General features: G+C 48.8%; 1 protein-coding gene across 36 annotated transcripts in view; it reads right to left on the reverse strand.

Annotated features, from left to right (window-relative positions):
• nrcama (neuronal cell adhesion molecule a) overlaps window positions 1-25,511 on the reverse strand; it is a 478,378-nt gene that overhangs the window by 61,737 nt on the left and 391,130 nt on the right. For 24 of the 36 annotated variants that reach the window (XM_038780573.1, XM_038780570.1, XM_038780576.1 and 21 more), the window contains 6 exons: window positions 24,577-24,701; window positions 14,978-15,007; window positions 10,743-10,844; window positions 8,907-9,104; window positions 6,219-6,289; window positions 67-292 (listed from right to left, as the gene is read on the reverse strand). In XM_038780573.1, the coding sequence (XP_038636501.1) occupies window positions 67-292; window positions 6,219-6,289; window positions 8,907-9,104; window positions 10,743-10,844; window positions 14,978-15,007; window positions 24,577-24,701 (752 nt within the window). The remainder of the gene's footprint in view (window positions 1-66; window positions 293-6,218; window positions 6,290-8,906; window positions 9,105-10,742; window positions 10,845-14,977; window positions 15,008-24,576; window positions 24,702-25,511) is intronic. The other 12 variants (XM_038780557.1, XM_038780562.1, XM_038780567.1 and 9 more) reach the window with 1 other exon arrangement.

Consider the following 25,511-nt stretch of genomic DNA (forward strand, 5'->3'; position numbering starts at 1 on the left):
CTTGTCATTAAAATTAAACGCTCAAACAATCAGACTTGAATCCGAATGAAGACCATAGTTACTTACAATCCTCGCCAGAGTACCCAGTTACAACTTCAGGCTCTGAGGCAGCTCCAAGGCTATTAAACGCCTGCACTTTCAACTCGTATGCAGTGAACTCCGGCGTGCCTGAGACGATATATTTTGAAACATTGGCGACCATCACCGAGGTCCACTCATCGTCACCCACCTTCTGTCTCCAGCTAACTTTGTAAGTCAGACCAGGCCCATTGGATTGGACACCTTTCAAAGGCTTAAAAAAAACAACAGCAAACATCCAGTTAGGGAATGCCAGAGCTAAGTTTGATGTCATGGGGTAATTCTTGCCCTAGGCAACAGGAGACCTGGATCATACGATCAATCTTAATTCACCAACTTCCTTCAAATGAGACCCATTTCTTTTTTTAAAAATAATTTTTATTGAAATTTTTTGAAAAATATATCTCAACAAAATACAATAATAATAACAATAATAATAATAATAAACACCCACCGGCACCCGTAACAACGCATATAACAAACCCCCCACCCCCCAACCCCAATAAACAACAGAATAAATTAACAATAAGCAAATTAACTTAAACACTATCCCCCTAAACACCCCCACTTTCCCCCCCTCCCCCCTGGGTTGCTGCTGCTGCTGACCTAGTACCTTATCGTTGAGCCAGAAAGTCGAGGAAAGACTGCCACCTCCTAAAGAACCCTTGTACCGACCCCCTCAGGGCGAACTTGACCCTTTCCAACTTAATGAATCCCGCCATGTCATTAATCCAGGTCTCCACACTCGGAGGTCTCGCATCTTTCCACTGCAGCAAGATCCTCCGCCGGGCTACTAGGGACGCAAAGGCCAAGACATCGGCCTCTTTCGCCTCCTGCACTCCCGGCTCCACCCCAACCCCAAATATCGCGAGTCCCCAACCTGGCTTGACCCTGGATCCCACCACCCTCGACACCGTCCTCGCTACCCCCTTCCAGAGCTCCTCCAGTGCCGGGCATGCCCAGAACATATGGGCATGGTTCGCTGGACTCCCCGAACACCTGACGCACCTGTTCGCCCCCAAAGAACCTACTCATCCTGGATCCGGACATGTGGGCCCGGTGCAGCACCTTGAACTGGATGAGACTAAGCCTCGCACATGAAGAGGAGGAGTTCACCCTCTCCAGGGCGTCCGCCCATGTCCCCTCCTCAATCTGCTCCCCCAGCTCCACCTCCCACTTAGCCTTCAGCTCCTCTACCGACGCCTCCCCTACCTCCTGCATTACCTGATAGATGTCAAACACCTTCCCATCCCCACCCCACACCCCCGAAAGCACCCTATCCCTTACCCCCCGCGGGGGCAACAAAGGGAACCCCTCCACCTGTCGTCTAGCAAACGCCTTGACCTGAAGGTACCTGAACATATTCCCCGGGGGAAGCTCAAACTTCTCCTCCAGTTCACCAAGGCTCGCGAACCTCCCGTCAATGAACAGGTCTCGCAACTTCCTAATGCCCGCCCTGTGCCACCCCAGGAACCCGCCATCCATGTTCCCTGGGACAAACCGGTGGTTCCCCCGCAGCAGGGCCTCCACCGAGCCCCCCACTTCCCCTCTGTGTCACCTCCACTGCCCCCAAATTGTGAGGGTGGCCGCCACCACCGGGCTCGCGGTGTACCTCGTTGGAGGGAGCGGCAACGGAGCCGTTACCAGTGCCTTCAGGCTCGTGCCTCCGCAGAACGCCATCTCCATCCTTTTCCATGCTGCCCCCTCCCCCTCCATTACCCACTTGCGTACCATCGAGACATTAGCCACCAAATAGTACCCAGAGAGGTTGGGCAGTGCCAGCCCCCTTCTATCCCTGCCCCGCTCCAAAAAGACCCTCCTTACTCTCGGAGTCCCATGCGCCCAAACAAATCCCAGAATGCTGCTGTTCACCCTTCTAAAAAAGGCCCTCGGAACGAAAATGGGGAGGCACTGAAACAAAAACAAAAACCTCGGGAGCACCGTCATTTTAACGGACTGTACTCTACCCGCCAATGACAACGGCAGCATGTCCCACCTTTTAAATTCCTCCTCCATCTGCTCCACCAACCTAGTAAAATTGAGCTTGTGCAGAGTTCCCCAGCTCCTAGCCACCTGAACTCCCAGGTACCTAAAACTCCTCACTGCCCTCTTTAGCGGGAGCCTACCAATCCCCTCCTCCTGATCTCCCGGGTGCACGACAAACAGCTCACTCTTGCCGAGGTTCAATTTATATCCCGAGAAACTCCCGAACTCAGCAAGAATCTCCATCACCTCCGGCATTCCCCCCACCGGGTCAACTACATACAGCAGCAAGTCGGCCACATACAGCGACACTCGGTGCTCCTCCCCCCCTCGCACCAAACCCCTCCACCTCCTCGACTCCCTGAGAGCCATGGCAAGAGGCTCTATTGCCAGCGCAAAAAGCAAGGAAGACAGGGGGCACCCCTGCCTCGTCCCATGGTGGAGCCTGAAGTAGTCGGACCTCCTCCCATTTGTCACTACACTCGTACAGCAACCTCACCCATTTAATAAACCCTACCCCAAACCCGAACCTTTCCAACACCTCCCACAAGTACCCCCACTCAACCCTGTCAAAGGCCTTCTCTGCATCCAATGCCACCACAATCTCCGCCTCGCCTTCTGCTGCCGGCATCATTATCACATTTAGCAGCCTTCGCACGTTAGTGTTCAGCTGCCTCCCCTTCACAAAACCCGTCTGATCTTCATGTATCACCCCGGCACACAGTCCTCTATTCTAGTGGCCAAGATCTTCGCCAGCAACTTGGCGTCTACATTCAGCAGTGAAATCGGCCTGTATGATCCGCACTGCAAGGGGTCCTTATCACGCTTCAGGATCAGGGAGGTTAGTGCCCGTGACATCGTCGGGGGCAGAACACCCCCCTCCCATGCCTCGTTAAAGGTCCTGTCCAACAGGGGGCCCAGCAGGTCCGCATATTTCTAATAAAATTCAACCGGGAACCCATCCGGTCCCGGCCCCTTCCCCGACTGCATGTGGCCAATCCCACTGACCAGCTCCTCCAACTCGATCGGCGCCCCCAGTCCCTCCAGCTGCTCCTCCTGCACCCTTGCAAATCGGAGCCTGTCCAAAAAATTCTCCATTCCCCCTCCCACCGCCGGCGGCTCCGACTGGTACAGTTCCCTATAGAAGTCCCTAAAGACCTCATTGACCTCTGCCGCACCACATTCCCATCTCTATCCTTCACTCCACCAATCTCTCTAGCCACGTCCCGCTTACGCAGCTGGTGCGCCAGCATCCTGCTCGCCTTCTCTCCATAATCATAGACCGCTCCCTGCGCCTTCCTCCACTGTGTCTCCGCCTTTCTGGTGGTCAATAAATCAAACTTGGCCTGCAAGCTACGACGAGACCCATTTCTAATGGAGTGAAAATCACCTTGTACAAAAGGTAGGTAGCTATAACACGTTAATCAGGGAGTCAGAGCGATCTACTGAATTCATTTTGATCCCCTACAAACCCTCAAGGTAGAGGGCACTGCACCGCACTGTCTGCCATTATGTGCACCGCATTGCCTACCGTTACGTGCACCCCCTGGCGTTATGTGTACCGCACTGCCATATGTAAGTCATACAGACCAGACCAGTGGAATTATATCCTTTAAGATTCATTCGTCAAAAGATTAGGTAAGAACCTCAACAATGAAGGCAAGGGTGGGCAGCAGAAAGAAAGGGTATTTAACTTTGGGCAAATGATAAGCTAAGCTTAGCGTTTCCTCAGTAAATTGCACAAGGAAGATATAAATTTAGCAGAGTTCAAAGTTCAGCATTTCAGGATAGCTCTCTATTGCATGCAGTACACAGAAATAGTGACTTTGATGTTGAGAATCACAATATCTGCCATATATTAACATCTTATTTTATAATAGATCGTAGCCATGATGTGGAGATGCCAGCGTTGGACTGGGGTAAGAAGTCTCAGAACACCAGGTTAAAGTTCAACAGGTTTGTTTCAAACACTAGCTTTCGGAGCGCAGCTCCTTCCTCAGGTGAATGAAGAGGTATGTTCCAGAAACATATATATAGACAAATTCAAAGATGCCAGACAATGCTTAGAATGTGAGCATTAGCAGGTAATTAAGTCTTTACAGATCCAGAGATAGGATCAACGTTCAACCGACATTATACACCAAATACATCAATGACATTTTTGTCCTTTGGACCCATGGCGAAGAATCATTGAAACGACTACACAATGACATCAATAAGTTCCATCCCACCATGGACTCACCATGGACTACTCTCCAAATTCTGTTGCATTCTTGGACACACTTGTCTCCATCAAGGACGGTCACCTCAGCACTTCACTTTACCGCAAGCCCACGGATAACCTCACGATGCTCCACTTCTCCAGCTTTCACCCTAAACACATTAAAGAAGCCATCCCCTATGTACAGATCTGTACACACAGGATCTGCTCAGACAAGGAGGAGAGTAACAGACATCTACAGACGCTGAAAGATGCCATCATACGAACCGGATATGGCGCTCGAGTCATCGATCGACAGTTCCAACGCGCCACAGCAAAAAACCGCACCGACCTCCTCAGAAGACAAACACGGGAACAACAGACAGAGTACCCTTCGTCATCCAGTACTTTCCCGGAGCAGAGAAACTACATCTTCTTCGCAGCCTTCAACATGTCATCGATGAAGATGAACATCTTACCAAGGTCATCCCCACACCCCCACTACTGGCCTTCAAACAACCGTGCAACCTCAACCAACCATTTTTTGCAGCAAACTACCCAGCCTTCAGAACAGCGACCACGACACCACACAACTCTGCCACGGCAATCTCTGCAAGACGTGCCAGATCATCAACATGGATACCACCATTACACGAGAGAACACCGCCCACCAGGTACGCGGTACATACTCGTGCAACTACCGAAGCATGGTACATTGGTGAGACCATGCAGACGCTGCAACAACGAATGAACGGGCATCGCGCGACAATCAACAGGCAGGAATGTTCCCTTCCAGTCGGGGAACACTTCAGCAGTCAAGGGCATTCAGCCTCTGATCTCCGGGTAAGCGTTCTCCAAGGCGGCCTTCAGGACACGCAACAACGCAGAATCGCCGAGCAGAAACTTATAGCCAAGTTCCGCACATGAGTGTGGCCTCAACCGGGACCTGGGATTCATGTCGCATTACATTCATCCCCAACCATCTGGCCTGGACTTGCAAAATCCTACCAACTGTCCTGGCTTGAGACAATTCACACCTCTTTAACCTGGGGTTACCCCTATCTCTGGATCTGTAAAGACTTAATTACCTGCAAATGCTCGCATTTTAAGCATTGTCTGGCATCTTTGAATTTGTCTATATATATGTTTCTGGAACATCCCTCTTCATTCACCTGAGGAAGGAGCAGTGCTCCGAAAGCTAGTGTTTGAAACAAACCTGTTGGACTTCAACCTGGTGTTGTAAGACTTCTTACTTTTATAATAGAACATACAGTGTAGAAGGAGGCTACTGTGGCTTCACAGCACCTGGGTCCCAGGTTCAATTCTCCGCTGGTGTCACTGTCTGTGCCAAGTCTGCACGTTCTCCCCGTCTCTGCGTGGGTTTCCTCTGGGTGCTCCGGTTTCCTCTCACAGTCCAAAAACGTGCAGATTAGGTGGATTGGCCATGATAAAATTGCCCTTAGTGACCAAAAAGGTTAAGAGGGGTTATTGGATTACGGGGATAGGGTGGAAGTGAGGGCTTAAGTGGGTCGGTGCAGACTCAATGGGCCGAATGGCTTCCTTCTGCACTGTATGTTCTATGGTTTGAAGGGCCCTAGAGGTGAATCATCTGTACCTAACTCACTTGACCAATAAATCCCCCAACTTTTAAAGCAATTTTTATAGAGCTGGTTCAAAACCCCCAGACAAATTGCTTCACCTCAGCATACCAGAAATTATCTACGTGTGCATCATATAAAGGGGAAAGGTGCATTAAATAGTCACTGGAACAAGTTCTGTGTCCTACCTGGTGTATTAACAATGATTAAATCACACATACACACATAATATAAGTGCATGCACACACACACATGTGCACACATATAAGTGCACACATATTCGTACATCTACACACTCATACACACATGAGACCATCCAGACATACAAACTAGTCCAACACAATAGAGAGTTTGCGTACCTCCCAGGTGATCTCCAGATTGTTGGGTTCAGTCCCCATCCCTTGAACTTCTGAGGGATTTTTATCAGGGGCTACAAGAACCAAACAGAGTTTAGCACAAAGGCAAACATGGAGAAAATACCACTTTTATTTACACAGCTCCTGCCTGACAGTATCGCTGATTTTACCTGCATGAAGATGTCTCCAAAAGTCAGTAAATGTTGACTTTATGTTGTCCTCGTGTACATTGAGGGTCAGTATTCTTCTACAATCCTACGTAGCAAGTGCCCGTCGACCATTTGGGGCAGCACGGTAGCACAAGTGAAATGAAAAAATGAAAATCGCTTATTGTCACAAGTAGGCTTCAAATGAAGTTACTGTGAAAAGCCCCTAGTCACCACATTCCGGCGCCTGTTCGGGGAGGCTGGTACGGGAATTGAACCGTACTGCTGGCCTGCTTTGGTCTGCTTTAAAAGCCAGCTATTTAGCCCAGTGTTCTAAACCATTAGCACTGTGGCTTCACAGCGCCAGGGTCTCAGGTTCGATTCCCTGCTGGGTCACTGTGCGGAGTCTGCACGTTCTCCCCGTGTGTGCGTGGGTTTCCTCCGGGTGCTCTGGTTTCCTCCCACAGTCCAAAGACTTGCAGGTTAGGTGGATTGGCCATGCTAAATTGCCCTTAGTGACCAAAAAAGGTTAGGAGGGGTTATTGGGTTACAGGGATAGAGTGGAAGTGAGGGCTTAAGTGGGTCCGTGCAGACTCAATGGGCTAAATGGCCTCTTCCTGCACTGTATGTTCTATGTTCTATAGAGGGCAGAATTATCTGGATCAACTGCAGCTGAGCAGTCAGTCCATCAGACTGTCCTCACTCAACACTCACTTTGAGCAGGAGTTGCTGAAGAGCGGTGGAGTGGGAAGACTGGCTAACTTTCCTCCTTGAGACACTCGGTTCAATCGTACAGCACTAACTGCTGAGGTCAGCTAAATCTGCACAAAGTGGGCACCAAATCTGTCATCTTGCTTGCTGTGTAGAGTTGACCTATTCATTGGACATTAGGGGTACGGCCTTTGATGTTGTTCCTTAAAAACAAAACATTTCAATCTTGTAGTGTGTGAGAAAAGGAACGTTAACCAGTATCGAAAATACAAGCTTTGTCCCTTGGTAGGCAATACCAGATGACAGAAGCTAGCTGCAAAAGGCACCCAGGGATCTGCATAAATCTGACAACAGCCCAGTCTGCCACGTTAGCAAGAACACGGGTGCAAGGAGGATCCCAGATCAATAGCATCTCACAAACCAGTGACATCCACCACTCATAGAACAAAGGCAGCCTTTGGGAACGCCACCACCTATAAGGCAGCACAGTCGTCAGCACTGTTGCTTCACAGCGCCAGGGTCCCAGGTTCGATTCCCGGCTTGGGTCACTGTCTGTTCGGAGTCTGAACGTTCTCCCGGTGTCGGCGTGGGTTTCCTCCGGGTGCTCCAGTTTCCTCCCAGAAGTCCCGAAAGAAATGCTGTTAGGTAATTTGGACATTCTGAATTCTCCTTCAGTGGACCCAAACAGGCGCCGGAGTGTGGCGACTAGGGGCTTTTCACAGGAACTTCATTGCAGTGTTAAAATAAGCCTACTTGTGACATTAAAAATTATTAAAAATAAAGATTATTACAAGCTCCTTTCCAACCACACACCATCCAGACTTGGTATCATATCACCATTCATTCACTGTCACTGGGTCAAACTCCTTGAACTCTTTAGTGGGAGCACCCTCGATACAGAGTAAGGTGATCATTGTTCGGCACAACATTGAGGGCCGAAGGGCCTGGTCTGTGCTGTACTGTTCTATGTTCTATGTTCTAGAGACGACTGTGGCTCAAGAAAGAGGCTCACTTGTGACCCATAATTTTTCTATCCTTCAAATACGTTAAATGCCCCATTAATGTGTACTGTTGATACAGTAACTCTTCAGATCTGTACAATCAGGAGGCACCACAATTGTTTGAGGCCCCATTTCTAATTCAATCGTGTCCTGCGGTCAGCAACACAATGTGAGATCCTAAGGAACATTCTACTCGCTCAGCACCAGTCATGAAAGGAGCTGCACGGGAGGGCTGTAGGCTTCAGTTTCCTAATTTCCCAAATGAGGGTTGCCAGCTTACATGGCACAGGCTGATTTTGGGCCTTGAAAGGTCAGTCCGGTGCTGGCGAGTGTTCGGTGACACCATTACCGGCTTTCCAATGTCCTAGCTGCTCTTTCCATCTCAGGGCACTCCCAGTGCTGCATTCAAACTCCAACATGTTAATTCGGTGAGCCCTGGGCCCTCAAGAGCAGCCAACACAAAGGTCGCTGCTCCATGAACCTATTGGTGCCCTCACTGAGGCCCTTGTCAAAGAATGAATTGGTGCAGCGAACCTCGACTTCAACACGCCGAGGATTTCGGAAGGAGGAAGGCCATGTTCTGGCGGAACAATGTAAGAAAGTTGGGAGGAGCAATGGACATGGGATCACTAGGAGAAACAAAGAGTGAGGCTAAGAAGTGACAGAGGACCCAAGAATTGGGAGGTCAGAAATGAGACAGGAATAAGTGGACAGATAATCCTTTTACTTATTGAGTCAAAGGTTTTGGTTAAGAACCTCCAGTTCTGAACTATTGTCTTCTATTACAGCAATGATTGTTTTAAAGCATAGTCATGGCTGAGATGCTGTCTTACCGGCTGGCTGTGTAAAGTAGTGCTCAGACGGCAAACTTGGTTCACTTCTGCCTATTCGGTTGACAGCAATAACTCGAAAGTTGTAGTTGACAAAGGGGGAGAGCTTCAGCTGTGCAGTCGTTAGTGTACCCCCGACATCGGTCAAATTATGCCAGACTCCAGGCTCAAATTGATCCTCTTCGTACTCAATGGTGAACTCTGAGGGGGGGAAAACAGCGTCAATCACTCACCATTCTGATAAACATTTCAGAAGGATTCATTACACCTCTACCAAACAGTTCAGCTTTCAGGAATAACGTGGCTCACCTCTCGACCCAATCCCGCAACTCAAGCACAGTCAGTTCCCTGTGAAGTTCACCAATTCAGACACATCCTCCCCATGGCCCATCACCAGCCCAGCCCACCATGTCGCAAACCTCTCTCCCCTGATCTAGCAGGGAACGTGAGCAACTTTTCTTTGACCAAATGACTGAATATAAATGATGATGTGAGGTCTTGGACTGTGAACCTTTCCAATATAAAGAACTGTACAAGGGCAGCACGGTGGCGCAGTGGTTAACACTGCTGCCTCATGGCCATGAGAACAGAGGTTCGCTCCCGGCCCCAGATCACTGTCCGTGTGGACTTTGCACATTCTCCCGTATCTGCTCGAGTCTCACCCCCACAACCCAAAGATGTGCAGGGTAGGTGGATTGGCCATATTAAATTGTCCCTTAACTGGGAAAAAAATAATTGTGTACTCTAAACTTTTTTTTTTAAATAAAGAATTATACAGGATTATATAGGGTATATGACTCAGAAACTGGCCATTCAGCCCAACATGTCCATGTCACAGTTTATGCTTCACTAGAACCTTGGACTGTCATTCCTCATATATATCTATCATCATATCTCTTTTTTTCCCTTCTGCTTTAACTATTCTCATTATGCTGTGGATGGAGAGGTTCCTTCAGAATTTCCTGGGTCTCTTGGTGGCCACGTTATAATGATTGCCTCTTCCCTTTATGTGGAAGCATTCTCTATGCATCCATTCTATCAAAACCTTGTTTCCCCACATCCTACCTCCCCTGGTCCAAGGACCCCAGTGTAAGAAAGGAATGGTAGTATCTCCCCGACACAGCAACGGGAAGCTTCAGTCTCGAAGAGCGAGGGCTGACTTAAGGGAGGTGTTTAAAATGATAAATGGAGCAGAAAGGGTGGAGAGAGGGGAACAATTTCCTCTGGTGAGGTTGTGAAGAATAAGGGAGCATAACCTGAAAATTAGAGCCAGGCCTATCAGGGCTTCACAGAGCCAGGGTTCCAGGTTCGATTCCCCGCTGGGTCACTGTCTGTGCGGAGTCTGCACATTCTCCCCGTGTCTGCGTGGGTTCCCTCCGGGTGCTCCGGTTTCCTCCCATAGTCCAAAGGCGTGCAGGTTAGGTGGATTGGCTACGCTAAATTGCCCTTAATGTCCAAAAAGGTTAGGAGGGGTTATTGGGTTACGGGGATAGGGGGGAAATGAGGGCTTGAGTGGGTCGGTGCAGACTCAATGGGCCGAATGGTCTCCTTCTGCACTGTGTGTTCTATGTTCTATGTCAGGAAACACTTTCTCCACACAAAGGCTCATGGGAATTTGGCACAATCCCCACCAAAAAGCCGTGAAATCTAGAGCTCAACCGACCTGTTCAATATTAAGACTGACAGGAGTAAGAAAGAATGCAAAGACATAAAGCATAGAGTTGAGCTACAGATCAGCCAGGATCGAACCGGAAGGGAAGGATGGAACAGGAAACAGGCTGAGGTACTGTTGGAGCCTCTTCCGAATTTGAGGCCCAGTGAAGACTTTTCAAAACGTACTTGTAATGGGACTGTTATTATCATCTCCCGGTATCCATGACAGCCGCACGCTCTTGTCTTGAGGATTGGTTAACTCCAGGTCTGCAGGTGGATCGGGACGATCTGTGGGAGAAACGATGTTCAATTTACAAACAGGAATGCTCGAACACAGACAAATCCTGTCACAAATCAGAGTCAGGAGTGGATGTATAGAATGATGGGTGGCGTGGCAGCATGCACACGACCCTGCAGGTCGACATCTTGCACAGCAGCAGCAGCCATCGAGGCTTGAGCAGAAGAGGACCATGCAAATACCCGAGGAGGCTAAAATGACCTGCGTTCAATCCTGAATATTGCACCTCAATGCAGCTCTTCATAGTGAAGTGGCTGAGGGGAGGGGGGGGGGGGGGTGGCTCATGATCGTCGGTGGAGGGGGGGGGGCACTCAGTTGGCTGGCTGGCTTGTTTGTGATGCACTGCAACCCCGACAGCCTGTACTGTCTGAGGTTATTGATGAAGGCCCCGCCTTCTCAACCTTGCCACGCGTCTGAGGTGTGGTGATCCTCAGGTTAAACTGCCACCAGTCAGCTCTCCCCCTCAAAAGAGGAGATCAGCCTATGGTCCTGAGAATTCACTTGCTTCAGTTTAATAAACAGGGCTTAAGACACAACTCCTCTGAGGAGAACCTGATGCTTCCTACCCTTCAACCAGGGTTTAGGTTGAATCTGCACAACCTCCTGTTTAATTGACATCCTCTTGCGTTGATCTTTACCAGGAGCCTTTTGTTAGCGAGGGATAGCAAGTGACAGGGCTTCCCACAGTCCTCTTGGGTTGTCACAGCCTCAGAGTTCAAAGCTTCTGTTCAGGCAGGACTGTCCATGCTGTCGCCTGCGAACTGGATAATTATGGTGTTCCTGGAAACCAATGCCACCATTTACACACGGCGGGAAGATTAATGAATCTGTGCTTGCCTGAGTTTGGTTTGTCAGCCATTTTTAATATAGGAAACACATTTAATGGTTTTGAATTTTCTGCTGTCTTGTTAATGTTGTTATTCAGCACAAATAATGCCCTCACAAATCTTCTCCCTAGCCTTCCTTAATGTTCTGAGATAAATCCAGGTAGATCCCCGGAGATGGATTGTTTTAAGCCAGTCCACAAAGTTCTTGGTGAAGTGTAATCACTGTTATATTGACAACCAATTAGCACCCAGTAAGATTCCACAAGCAGCAAGGCCATAATGACCAGATAATCTATTTTAGTGATGTTGCTTGCGGGGGGAGTATTGGCTGAACACCGAAGAGAATGACACTCATTTTCTTTAAGTCACGTCCATCTGAATGGGCAAAGGGAGCCTCTCTTTGATGTCTCATCCACCTGCGACTGTGCGATATTCCCTCAGTACTGACATGGAGTATCAGCCTAGTTGACCTGCGCAACAGTGCTCTGACTCAAAGGTGAAGCTTTCGCACTGAGCTGGGATTGACAAGAGAGCATTGAACACTAGTCATTTGCTCAAGTTATGGAGAGCATTAATTTGCACAAAAGATATTTGCAGTTGGAGGCTAAGGTAACAAAAGAAATATTTTAGCCGCAGAAGCCCGCATGCATACAGTTCCAGCGAGGGTTTCAAAACTGCTCAATATCGAACTTCACACCATGTGATGTAAACTGTGCATCACAACACCACAATTTACAGAGATCAGATCCATCTTAAAGCTGTGGAATCATACCATTTAACTAATGATCTCCTTTCTTATAACTCAAGGGTGAAAAAATGCAAGTGGAGCAGGTAAATAGTGTTTAATATATTGAATATTTTTCAATCAGTTGCATTTTATTTGACTGCAAGATTAGAGCCAATCAGCATGCTGATTACCCTATGAACCCATCAACCACTCGCATGCTCACAATGTGCAGATTAGACACAAGTTCCAAGACACAAACACACGCGCGCACTCATGCTCACACAGGCACACCCACACTCCAGACCTGCACGCAGGAACACGCACTCCAGACGTGTGCGCAGGCAGACACACTCCAGACGGCGCGCAGGCACACACACTCCAGAAGTGTGCACAGGCACACACACTCCCGACGTGCGCGCAGGCGCACACACTCCAGGTGTGTGCGCAGACACACACACTCCAGATGTGCGCACAGACACACGCACTTCTCACACGCACGCACATGCACTTCTCACACATACGCACACACACTTTTCACACGTATGCACATCTCACACGTATGCACACATATGCACACGTACACACTCCAGACATGCGCACACACTCCAGACATGCGCACACTCTCCAGACATGCGCACACACTCCAGACATGCGCACACACTCCAGACATGCGCACAAACTCCAGGCATGCACACACACGCCAGACATGCACACACACGCCAGACATGCACACACACGCCAGACACACACACACGCCAGACATGCACACACATGCCAGACATACACACACATGCCAGACATGCACACACACTCCAGACATGCAGGTCTGCACATGTCAGATCTGGGGGTTAAAGGCTCTTCACATCAGCCCACACAGCTTTGTCCTGCACCATTTCTGGTAATGGAAGTTCCACAGTTTGTGATAACACAGAATCTCACAGTGGGTTGGGGGAGCACAGGGCAGATGGCAAAATTTGAGTTTGATGTAAATCTGAAATTAAAAGTCTAACAAGGACCATACAACCGTTTTCGATTGTTGTAAAAATCCCAGTCTGCTTCAATAATGTTCTTTTGACGGCATGGTGGCAATGTGGCACATTGGTTAGCATTGTTGCCTCACAGCGTCAGGGACCCGGGTTCAATTCTGATCTTGGGTGACTGTGGAGTTTGTGTGTTCTGGGAATGTCTGCGTGGGTTTCCTCCGGGTGCTCCGGTTTCCTTCCACAGTCCAAAGATGTTCAAGTTAGGTGGAATGGCCACGATAAATTGCCCCTTAGTGTCCAAAGATTTGAAGATTAGATGGGGTTATGGAGATAGGGCAAGGGGCTGGACTTAGGTAGAGTGCTCTTTCAGAGGGTCAGTACAACCATCGTACAAATGGCCTCCTTCTGTACTGTAGGGATTCTATGAACATGCAGACATGCGCACGCACGCACTACAGGTATGTGCGCACACACAGGCACACTGCTGATATGGATCACACTCCAATCCACACACATGCACACTCAAAACATGCACATACACTGCAGCCACATGGCAAGTACTCTCAGCAAACACATTCAAGACACACATAAGATATCCCAACAACGCCTTCACCCTCTCAAGACTCTCAGTTAATACACTCTTACAGTACCTACTGATAAGGTAGATTGTTACCAATGGTCCTGGGTTCTGATATTGCTGTTGTACATTCCCAATAATTCTGAATTCATTTGTCCAAGTGTTTAAACTTTCTATGGTGCAAGATTTAACAGTCACACCAGACACTACTCCCATTGCATGCAAAATCTCAAGTGCAACTTTAAAGATTGTGTGCACCGAAAATACAGAATTAATCTCAACAAGTCAGTCAAAAGCCTGAAAGGTTGGAGACACACAGCAGGGCCCAGCAGCATCCGGAAGATTGGACACGGTGGCAGTATGGGAAGATGCCCAGAAGGGGCGCTGCTTTCCTCACTGCCACCCATAGAGATAAAACACGCAGTGGAACCTCCATCACCGGCCAGAATGGAGGGGACTTCATTGGAAGACGGACAATCTGACAAATGATTGGTCAGCTCCAAATACTGGGACAAGGGGCAGCAAAGCCTTTGCCATGGGGTCGAAGACAGAATCAATCGCAAAGCAACCTTGGTGGAGTGACTACAATACACACAAGATGCCAAAGGCTCTTCATATCTCCCACACAGCTTTCTCTTGCACCGTCTCTGGTAATGGAAGTTCCACAGTTTGTGAAAACACAGTGGGCGAAGGGAGCACCGATAAAAAATCGATCTACAATGAACACAGATCTACATAAACGTCATCTACCTCCTTCTACCAGAAAATCCCCACAGAAACAAGCACAAGGTACACCAAATGTTGTTTGTGACATGGTGAGATAATGTTACATGGAACGGAGCAGCGTGGAGCTGTGTAAGGGTCACACTCCACACTGCTCCACCTCAGATGGAGAGAGAAATGAAGCCGGTGAACATGCCACATCACTGCTGGTAACGAGGGTACGAGGAGCCATGTCAAAACAAAAAACAGAGTGAAGTGCAATGAGACAAACATTTGGTTAGTTTACCGTAAGGGCTAGCTGGAGTTGAGGAACGGGCTGAAAATAAAGAGCAAGGTTAGGGTTTAATTGCAGCGAACGCAAGTTAAAACAATTGCATTTTTCAGACAGTTATGCATATTAACAAGATAGCTTGGAAGGAATTATGCAGCAGCTTAGTCTTTCTCTCAGAAATATCACCACTATTCCCACACAATGCCTTGCCTGTGACTGTTGCCATGTAGGCAAGGGATCAAAGGCGTTTTGCACACATCTGAACTCTACGAATGAATGCCCAGCTTATTCTATTTTTTTTAATGATATTGGCTGAGCTACGAATTTTGGTCAGGGCATCTTCTCCAAAGAATGGACCTGTGGCAGTGTATTGCTCCCTCAGCGCCGTAGTCTCAGCCCATATTATTGAACTCGATCACATTCAGTTAGAAAAACATTTGTCCTCAGTTTCTCTTTTAAGGGTTTCTCTTTTCGGAAAGAGTGTGGACCCACATTCACACTGCCAAAGAAGCTGAAGCAACACGCTGGGTGGACCTACACTAGATAGACTGCAGCAGTTCAAGGAAACAGCTCCTCACCACCTTTCCAAGGGCAATTAGGGATGGGCAACAATGCCAACATCTCTTGATATAATACGTAGACAAAAGCACCACTGGTGCCAATTGTTGCCCAGTTGCAATGTGGACAGGAGTTTGGGATTTACTGGGTTTAGGCCTGAGATCCAGGTTCATTCCTGTTTGCATCTAAAATGACCAATCTTTCACCATTTGGATTCCAGTTATCAGATGAATGTCCCTTCTGACCCACAGAACTGGATCAAAACCAGTTACCCATCCGGTTTGTTGCACTGGTGGCAAGAGAGCAAATGAGAATATTGGGCACCTCGCAAGTTTTTTATTTATTCTTTCACAGGATGGGGGCATTACTGGTTAGGTCAACATTCATCGCCCTTTCCCAGCCACCCTAAATCACTGCTGCAGTCCGTGTGGTGTAGGTACAACCACAGTGCTGTTCGGGAGTGAATTCCAGGATTTGGATCGAGAGGCAGGCAATATATTTCCAAGACGGTATTGTGTGCCTTTTGGGGCAGCACGGTAGCATGGTGGTTAGCATAAATGCTTCACAGCTCCAGGGTCCCAGGTTCGATTCCCGGCTGGGTCACTGTCTGTGTGGAGTCTGCACGTCCTCCCCGTGTCTGCGTGGGTTTCCTCCGGGTGCTCCGGTTTCCTCCCACAGTCCAAAGATGTGCGGGTTAGGTGGATTGGCCATGCTAAATTGCCCGTAGTGTCCTTAAAAGTAAGGTTAAGGGGGGGGGGGGGTTGTTGGGTTACGGGTATAGGGTGGATACATGGGTTTGAGTAGGGTGATCATTGCTCGGCACAACATTGAGGGCCGAAGGGCCTGTTCTGTGCTGTACTGTTCTATGTTCTATGAGGGAGAATTGCAGGTGGTGGTGTTCCCATGTGTCTGCTGCCCTTGTCCATCTAGATGGTAGAGGTCGCAGATTTGGAAGGAGCTATCAAATAAGTCTTGGCGAGTTGCAGCAGTGCATCTTGTAGATGGTACACACTGTTGACATGATGCGATACTGGTGGAGGGAGTGAATGTTTAAGTTGGTGGAAGGCGTGCCAATCAAGCAGGGCAGTTTTACCCTGGATGGTGACAAGGTTCTTGAGTGTTGTTGGAGCTGCACTCATCCAGGCAAGTGGAGTTTATTCTATCACACTCCTGACTTGGGCCTTGTAGATGGTGGACAGGCTTTGGGGAGTCAGGAAGTGAGTTACTCGCTGCAGGATTCCCAGCCTCTGATGTTTTTTTAAAATTTGTTCAAGGCATATGGGCATCGTGGCTGTGCCAGCATTCATTGGATATGCCACAGTCTCTCTACTCTGGTAGCCACAGTATGAATATGGCTGGTCCAGTTCAGTTTCTGGTCAATGATAACTCCCAGGATGCTGCTAACGAAGGATTCGTCAATGGTGATGCCATTGTATGTCATGGTGGTGGGAGAGTGTTGGGGGGGGGGGGGGGGGGGGGGGGGGGGGGGGGGGGGGGGGGGGGGGGGGGGGGGGGGGGGGGAGGGGTGGGAGGTTAGAGTCTCTCTCTTGAGGGAGATGGCCATTGCAGGGGAAAAGAAAGCCTTGAATTAAGAGTATTTGTTGTACTGAAGTATCCGTTGAAGTTGCTCACGTTAAGAGTTATTTATAATGATTTACAAGAAACCAGCAGAGGGCAGCAGAGCGGAGCCACTGATTGGCTGTTGCGGGGAAAATTTGCATCAGTGCATTGCGGTCACTGTATCCAGAAGGTGGTTTGTGGAGGAACTGTTGTCAAGTGACAGTTAAACCCCAAACGCTTCTTCAGTGTTTCCCTCCCTACCTCCTCCTCTAACCAAAAAAAAACAATAACTGTAAGGATCCCAGCCGAGTAAAGATCAAGGGGGAGACTCAAGGGCAGGTATATGTAGAAAGAGGTTGAACCGTGATGTCACAGCCAGCAGGTAAGTGATTGGCTGGTGACTGGTAAGTAGTTTTTCTTTTCCCTGAGGTGTGTGATAAGGTAAGGTTTTTCTATTTCTATTTTTTTTATCGTGTGATTGGTAACAATTTTTCTTTTTTTTTTCATTTATCTATTATTTGATATTATAGTTGGACTAAATTAAGCTTAAAATTAAAAATGGCAGCAGATCTCAGACGCGTGTTATGCTCCTCTTGCTCTATGTGGGAGCTCAGGGACGTGGCTGATGTCCCTGGCTCCTTCACGTGCGGGAAGTGTGTCCAGCTGCAACTCTTGTTAGATGGCTCTGGAGCTGCGAATGGACTCACTTTGGAGCATCCGTGATGCTGAGGAGGTCGTGGATAGCACGTTTAGTGAATTGGTCACACCACAGATTAGGATTGCTGAGGGAGAAAGCGATGACCAAAAAACAGAGAAAAAGCTGGAAGGCAGTGCAGGTGTCCCCTGCGGTCATCTTCCTCCAAAACAGGTATACCGTTTTGGATACTGTTGGGGGAGATGGCTCACCAGGGGAAGGCAGAAGTAGCCAGGTTCATGGCACAGTGGCTGGCTCTGCTGTACAGAAGGGCGAGGAAAAGAGTGGAAGGGCTATAATCATAGGGGATTCAATTGTAAGGGGAGTAGATAGGCGGTTCTGTGGTCAAAAACGGGACTCCCGACTGGTAAGTTGCCTCCCAGGTGCATGGGTCAGGGATGTCTCAGATCAGCTGCAGAACATTCTGAAGGGGGTGGGTGAACAGCCAGTTGTTGTGGTGTATATAGGCACCAATGATATTGGTAATAAACGGGGTGAGGTCCGACAAGCAGAATTTAGGGAGTTAGCAGCCAAGTTAAAAAGTCGGACCTCAAAGGTAGTAATCGCAGGATTGCTACCAGTGCCACATGGTAGTCAGAGTAGAAAGAATAGGCAGGATGAATGCATGGCTTGAGAGCTGATGCAGCAGGGAGGGGTTCAGATTTTTGGGGCATTGGAACTGGTTCTGGGGGAGGTGAGACTATTACAAATTGGATGGTCTACACCTGGGCCGGACTGGAATAAATGTCCTTGGGGGGGGTTTTGCTAACGCTGTTGGGGAGGGTTTAAACTAATGTGGCAGGGGAATGGGAACCAAATGACGAGGTTAGTGGACAGTAAGGAGGTAGTAACTAAAGCCTGTAAGGAACTAGATCATGAAGTCAGCGTGACTAAGGGGAAGAGTAGGCAGGGAGCAGATGATGAACGCAAAGGGACAGGTGGTCTAAGGTGCATTTGTTTTAATGCAACAAGTGTAGTAGGTAAGGCAGATGAACTTAGGGCTTGGATTAGTACCTGGGAGTATGATGTTACTGCCATTACTGAGACTTGATTGAGGGAAGAGCATGATTGGCAACTAAATATCCCAGGATATCGATGCTTCAGACGGGATAGAGAGGTAAAAGGGGTGGAGGAGTTGCATTGCTGGTCAGAGAGGATATCACAGCTGTGCTGAAGGAGGGCACTATGGAGGACTCGAGCAGTGAGGCGATATGGGCAGAGCTCAGAAATAGGAAGGGTGCGGTAACAATGTTGGGGCTGTACTACAGACCTCCCAACAGCGAGCATGAGATAGAAGTACAAATATGTAAACAGATTATGGAAAGATGTAGGAGCAACAGGGTGGTGGTGATAGGAGATTTTAATTTTCCCAACATTGACTGGGATACACAGTGTCAGAGGTCTAGATGGAGCAGAATTTGTAAGGAGCATCCAGGAGGGTTTTCTAGAGCAGTATGTAAATAGTTCAACTCGGGAAGGGGTCATACTGGACCTGGTGTTGGGGAATGAGCCTGGCCAGGTGGTTGAAGTTTCAGTCGGGGATTACTTTGGGAATAGTGATCACAATTCCGTAAGTTTTAGAATACTCATGGACAAAGACGAGAGTGGTCCTAAAGGAAGACTGTTAAATTGGGGGAAGGTCAACTATACCAAAATTCAGCAGAGCTGGGAATGTGGATTGGGAGCAGCTATTTGAAGGTAAATCCACATTTGATATGTGGGAGGCTTTTAAAGAGACTTTAATTAGAGTGCAGGACAGACATGTCCCTGTGAAAATGAGAGATAGAAATGAAAAGATTAGGGATCCATGGTTGACAGGTGAAATTGTGAGACTAGTTAAGAGGAAAAAGGAAGCATACATAAGGTCTAGCCGATTGAAGACAGACGAAGTTTTGGAAGAATATTGGGAATGTAGGACGAATCTGAAACGAGGAATCAAGAGAGCTAAAAGGGGTCATGAAATATCTTTAGCAAACAGGGTTAAGGAAAATCCCAAAGCCTTTTATTCATATATAAGGAGCAAAAGGGTAACTATAGAAAGGGTTGGCCCACTCAAGGACAAAAGAGGAAAGATATGCGTGGAGTCAGAGAAAAGTGGTGAGATTCTTAACGAATACTTTGCATCAGTATTCACCTCAAAATTGAAGTAGAGAGATCTGGAGAGGGACATGACGGATGTTGAGGTTAAGGATAGATGTTTGATTACTCTAGGTCAAGTCGGCATAAGGAGGGAGGATGTGCTGAGTATTCTAAAAGGCATTAAGGTGGACAAGTCCCCCAGATCCGGATGGGATCGACCCCAGGTTACTGAGGGAAGTGAGAGAGGAAATAGCTGGGTCCTTAACAGATATTGTTGCAGCATCCTTGAACACGGTGAGGTACCGGAGGACCTGAGAATTGCTAATGTTGTCCCCTTGTTTCAGAAAGATGGCAGGGATAATTCAGATAATTATAGACCGGTAAGCCTGACATCAGTGGTAGGGAAGCTGCTGGAGAAGATACTGAACGATAGGATCTATTCCCATTTGGAAGAAAATGGGCTTATCTGTATTAGGCAACATGGTTTTGTGCATAGAAGGTCATGTCTTACCAACTTAATAGAATTCTTTGAGGAAGTGACAAAGTTGATTGATGAGGGAAGGGCTGTAGATGTCGTATACATGGACTTCAGTAAGGCATTTGATAAGGTTCCCCATGGTAGGCTGATGGAGAAAGTGAAGTCTCATGGGGTTCAGGGTGTACTAGCTCGATGGATAGAAGAATTGGCTGGGCAACAGGAGACAAAGAGTAGTGGTGGAAGGGAGTTTCTCAAAATGGAGAACTGTGACCAGTGCTGTTCCACAGGGATCCGTGCTGGAACCACTGTTGTTTGTGATGTACATAAATGATCTGGAGGAAGGTATAGGTGGTCTGATTAGCAAGTTTGCAGATGACACTAAGATTGGTGGAGTAGCAAATAGTGAAGGGGACTGCCAGAGAATACAGCAGAATATAGATAGATTGGAGAGTTAGGCGGAGAAATGGCAGATGGAGTCCAATCCAGGCAAATGCGAGGTGATGCATTTTGGAAGATCCAATTCAAGAGCGGACTATACGGTAAATGAAAAAGCCCTGGGGAAAATTGAAGTAGAGAGATCTGGTTGTTCAGGTCCATTGTACCCTGAAGGTGGCTGCGCAGGTCGATAGAGTGGTCAAGAAGGCGTACGGCATGCTTTCCTTCATCGGAATGGGTATTGAGTACAAGAGTTGGCAGGTCATGTTACAGTTGTATAAGACTTTGGTTCAGCCACATTTGGAATACTGCGTACAGTTCTGGTCGCCACATTACCAAAAGGATGTGCATGCTTTGGAGAAGGAGCAGAGGAGGTTCACCAGGATGTTGCCTGGTATGGAGGGCGCTAGCTATGAAGAGAGGTTGAGTAGATTAGGATTATTTTTATTAGAAAGACGGAGGTTGAGGGGGGACCTCATTGAGGTCTACAAAATCATGAGAGGTATAGACAGGGTGGATAGCAAGAAGCTTTTTCCCCAGAGTAGGGGAGTCAATTACTAGGGGTCACGAGTTCAAGGTGAGAGGGGAAAAGTTTAAGGGAGATATGCGTGGAAAGTTTATTACGCAGAGGGTGGTGGGTGCCTGGAGCGCATTGCCGGCGGAGGTGGTAGAGGCGGGCAGGATAGCATCATTTAAGATGTATCTAGACAGATACGTGAATGGTCAGGGAGCAGAGGGATATAGATCCTTAGAAAATAGGTGACAGTTGAGACTATCTGGATCGGCGCAGGCTGGGAGGGCCGAATGGCCTGTTCCTGTGCTGTAATTTTTCTTTGTTCTTTCTTTGTTTTAAACCAGAGTTCAGAATGACTGCAAGTGAGTGGAGCAGCACTTAGTTCTTTTGGGAATACATTCTCTGCTTTTTTGGGGTGATGGGAGGGAAATATTAAGCCCTTACAGCATTCATCTCGAAGTCCAGATTAAAACCCTGAAAATGGGAAGGGTAGAAAAGAAATATGATCATTTAAAAAGTAAGTTCAAAGCTCAGGCTCCGATACTTCCAAGGGCAAGATAACTGGAACCTGACAAAAATCACTCACCAATCTCATCCACGTCCAGAAGCAGTAATAGCTTTTATTGTCAAGTAAATAATCTATTAATCAAATCTTCATATGTGAACTCAAATGTAAAACAAACCTAAAGGATTCAGTAGAAAGCATTGTGGGCCCATGCCTCTGCACTGTGGAACTATAATGGGCACATCTTGCTAAATATGGAGAAAGTGGTACCTTGTACACAATTTATGGAGCATGAAAGGAATTCTCTTTAGGGTCAAACTACAATTTGTCACAGGAAATGTCATTTAGATTCCATTTTTTTGTTCTCTGTTCCTGGGATATCACTTCAAAGTGTGTTCTCAGAGTGAGGAATGACTGTATAGGGACTCCATGACCCACCTGCCCTGTGTAAGCCGGTCTCTCAAGAGTTCATTTCTTCCACCTTGTCTAACCTGTGCAAGACAGTCTAACCCGTGTCACACAGTCCAACCCCTGCCTCACAGTCCAACGCGTGCCTCACAGTCCAACACGTGACTCAAAATCCAACCCCTGCCTCACAGTCCAACACGTGCCTCGCAGTCCAACCCCTGCCTCGCAGTCCAACCCGTGACTCACAGTCCAACCCCTGCCTCACAGTCCAACCCCTGCCTCGCAGTCCAACCCCTGCCTCACAGTCCAACCCCTACCTCACAGTCCAACCCCTACCTCACAGTCCAATCCCTGCCTCACAGTCCAACCCCTGCCCCACATCCAACCCCTGCCTCACAGTCCAACCCCTGCCTCACAGTCCAACCCCTGCCTCACAGTCCAACCCGTGACTCACAGTCCAACCCCTGCCTCACAGTCCAACCCCTGCCCCACATCCAACCCCTGCTTCACAGTCCAACCCGTACCCCACAGTCCAACCCCGCCTCACAGTCCAACCCCTGCCTCACATCCAACCCCTGCCTCACATCCAACCCCTGCCTCACAGTCCAACCCCTGCCTCACATTCCAACCCCTGCCCCACAGTCCAATCCCTGCCCCACAGTCCAACCCCTGCATCACAGTCCAACCCCTGCCTCACATCCAACCCCTGCCTCACAGTCCAATCCCTGCCTCACAGTCCAACCCCTGCCTCACAGTCCAACCCCTGCCTCACAGTCCAACCCCTGCCTCACAGTCCAACCCCTGCCTCACAGTCCAACCCCTGCCTCGCAGTCCAACCCCTGCCTCGCAGTCCAACCCCTGCCTCACAGTCCAACCCCTGCCTCACAGTCCAACCCGCGCCCCACAATCCAACCCCTGCCTCACAGTCCAACCCGTGCCCCACATCCAACCCGTGCCCCACACTCCAACCCCTGCCCCACAGTCCAATCCCTGCCTCACAGTCCAACCCCTGCCTCACAATCCAACCCCTGCCTCACAATCCAACCCCTGCCTCACAGTCCAACCCCTGCCTCACAGTCCAACCCCTGCCTCACACTCCAACCCCTGCCTCACAGTCCAACCCGTGACTCACAGTCCAACCCGTGCCCCACATCCAACCCCTGCCCCACAGTCCAACCCATACCCCACAGTCCAACCCCTGCCTCACAGTCCAACCCCTGCCCCACAGTCCAACCCATACCCCACAGTCCAACCCCTGCCTCACAGTCCAACCCCTGCCCCACAGTCCAACCCATACCCCACAGTCCAACCCCTGCCTCACAGTCCAACCCCTGCCTCACAGTCCAACCCGTGTCTCACAGTCCACCAACCCGTGCCCCACAAGCAACCCGTGCCCCACAGTCCAGCCCGTGACTCGCAGTCCAACCCCTGCTCCACAGTCCAACCCGTGCCTCGCAGTCCAACCCCTGCCCCACAGTCCAACCCGTGCCTCGCAGTCCAACCCCTGCCCCGCAGTCCAACCCCTGCTCCACAGTCCAACCCCTGCACCACAGTCCAACCCGTGCCTCGCAGTCCAACCCCTGCCCCGCAGTCCAACCCCTGCACCACAGTCCAACCCGTGCCTCGCAGTCCAACCCGTGCCTCGCAGTCCAACCCCTGCCCCACAGTCCAACCCCTGCCTCGCAGTCCAACCCCTGCCTCGCAGTCCAATCCCTGCCTCACAGTCGATCTTCTGTTCCGTCTAATTGTAACATGCCTCTCACAATCTAACATGTCACTCTCAGTCCATCTCCTGTCCTATCTAACCCAGATTGCAGAGGTTATTTCCTGCCTTGTCTATGTAACCAATGAGTTCTGGAAGACCCCACAGTTTCTTGCTGCCACTCCTTTCAATGGTGTTCTCTGATACCTTTCCCAAATTTTAATTCCCATTTGTGAGGCTGGATTTTGAACCTGAGCCTGGTCTCATCCGGCAGCAAACTTTCTGCATTGTCCAGTATAATTGGAATGAGGAGGTCACTTCACTGTCAGCAGAAGGGGGCCACCTGCCTGTAATTCGCCTCCCTGGTTCTGGAAAATTAGGCCACTGAACCCTAACTGGTATCACGGAACTGAGCACAGTTCAGGGAATTGTGTTGCCTGACTGCAGGTTGTCTGCAGCCAGCAGGGGGAGCCAATATCCCCAATATGTTTCCCCCCCAGTTATGCAAAGCATCACCTCAGCAAAACCTTACAGAGAATCGTCGCCAGCCTGCTTTCTAGCAATAACAAGGTAAGATATTTACTCACACAGAATAAAGCTAAAATCTGTTTGGAACCACATGTTCCTTGAAGACTGGAGGCACAAAAGGGTAAGCAGGAGAACAAAACAAAGCCTTGTTACCTAGGACAGTGAGGTCAGCCGTGGCGGAGTTGGTGTCAAGGGTCGTATTCACCACACAAGTGTAGGATCCTTGGTCCACCTCTGATACTTCCAGAATAGTCAAGATATCGCCAGATGTCTGGAGCCTGAAAGTGGAACCATAGTTTTGTTATTACCTTGACCATTTTCACAGACACTGGCTGCCTCAGCTGCTGATGGTTCCTAGTTTTTGTCTCAGATTTACGGGCATTTTGTTCAACAAAAGTGCTCATTTTCAAATATGTTTGGGCGGGAGGAATTTTTTTTGTTGCTTCGCAGCCTCCCAGTTATCATCCAAAATGACCCGCCTGGGGATACGATAAAGCCTTGAAGAGATGACAACAGGAGGTCAGATTAGACAGGATTTCCCACAGTCAGACAGGTAAGCTGCCTTAGGGAATGGTGTTTCCAGCTGCCAACCTGTTGAATTCATTCCGAACAATGCCGACTTCAAATGGCACCGCGGGGCCCATGCCCACCCCTGGAGGACGCAGACCTTGTCTTGGCCAGCATCCCCCTACTGAGGTTTATACTCCACTTGAGTCTCTCCCACCTCAACCCATCAACAGAACTTTCTACTTCTTTCTCTCTCATGTGCTTGTCTCGCTTTCACTTAAATTCTCTATGCTCATCGCCTCAGCCACTCCTCGTCATTGGGGGTTCGGACAATCTAACCATTCTTTGGGCAAAAATGTTTCCAATTAAATTTATTAATGACCAGCTGACAGTTATAGCCCTTATTTCTGGCCTCAACAATAAATGTGAATATCATTTCTACCCGTGTCCTGCGTACACTGTTGTAGGGCATTTAATCTCAATACTCACACGACATGTGCATGTCAACTTAAACTTTTTTTGATCGCGTTGATGGTAAAATGTTGGAACACAAAGTGTGCGAGCGTTTTTGACTGCTGCGC

Source organism: Scyliorhinus canicula, chromosome 20 (assembly GCF_902713615.1).
Source record: "Scyliorhinus canicula chromosome 20, sScyCan1.1, whole genome shotgun sequence".
Taxonomy (NCBI): Eukaryota; Metazoa; Chordata; class Chondrichthyes; order Carcharhiniformes; family Scyliorhinidae; genus Scyliorhinus; species Scyliorhinus canicula.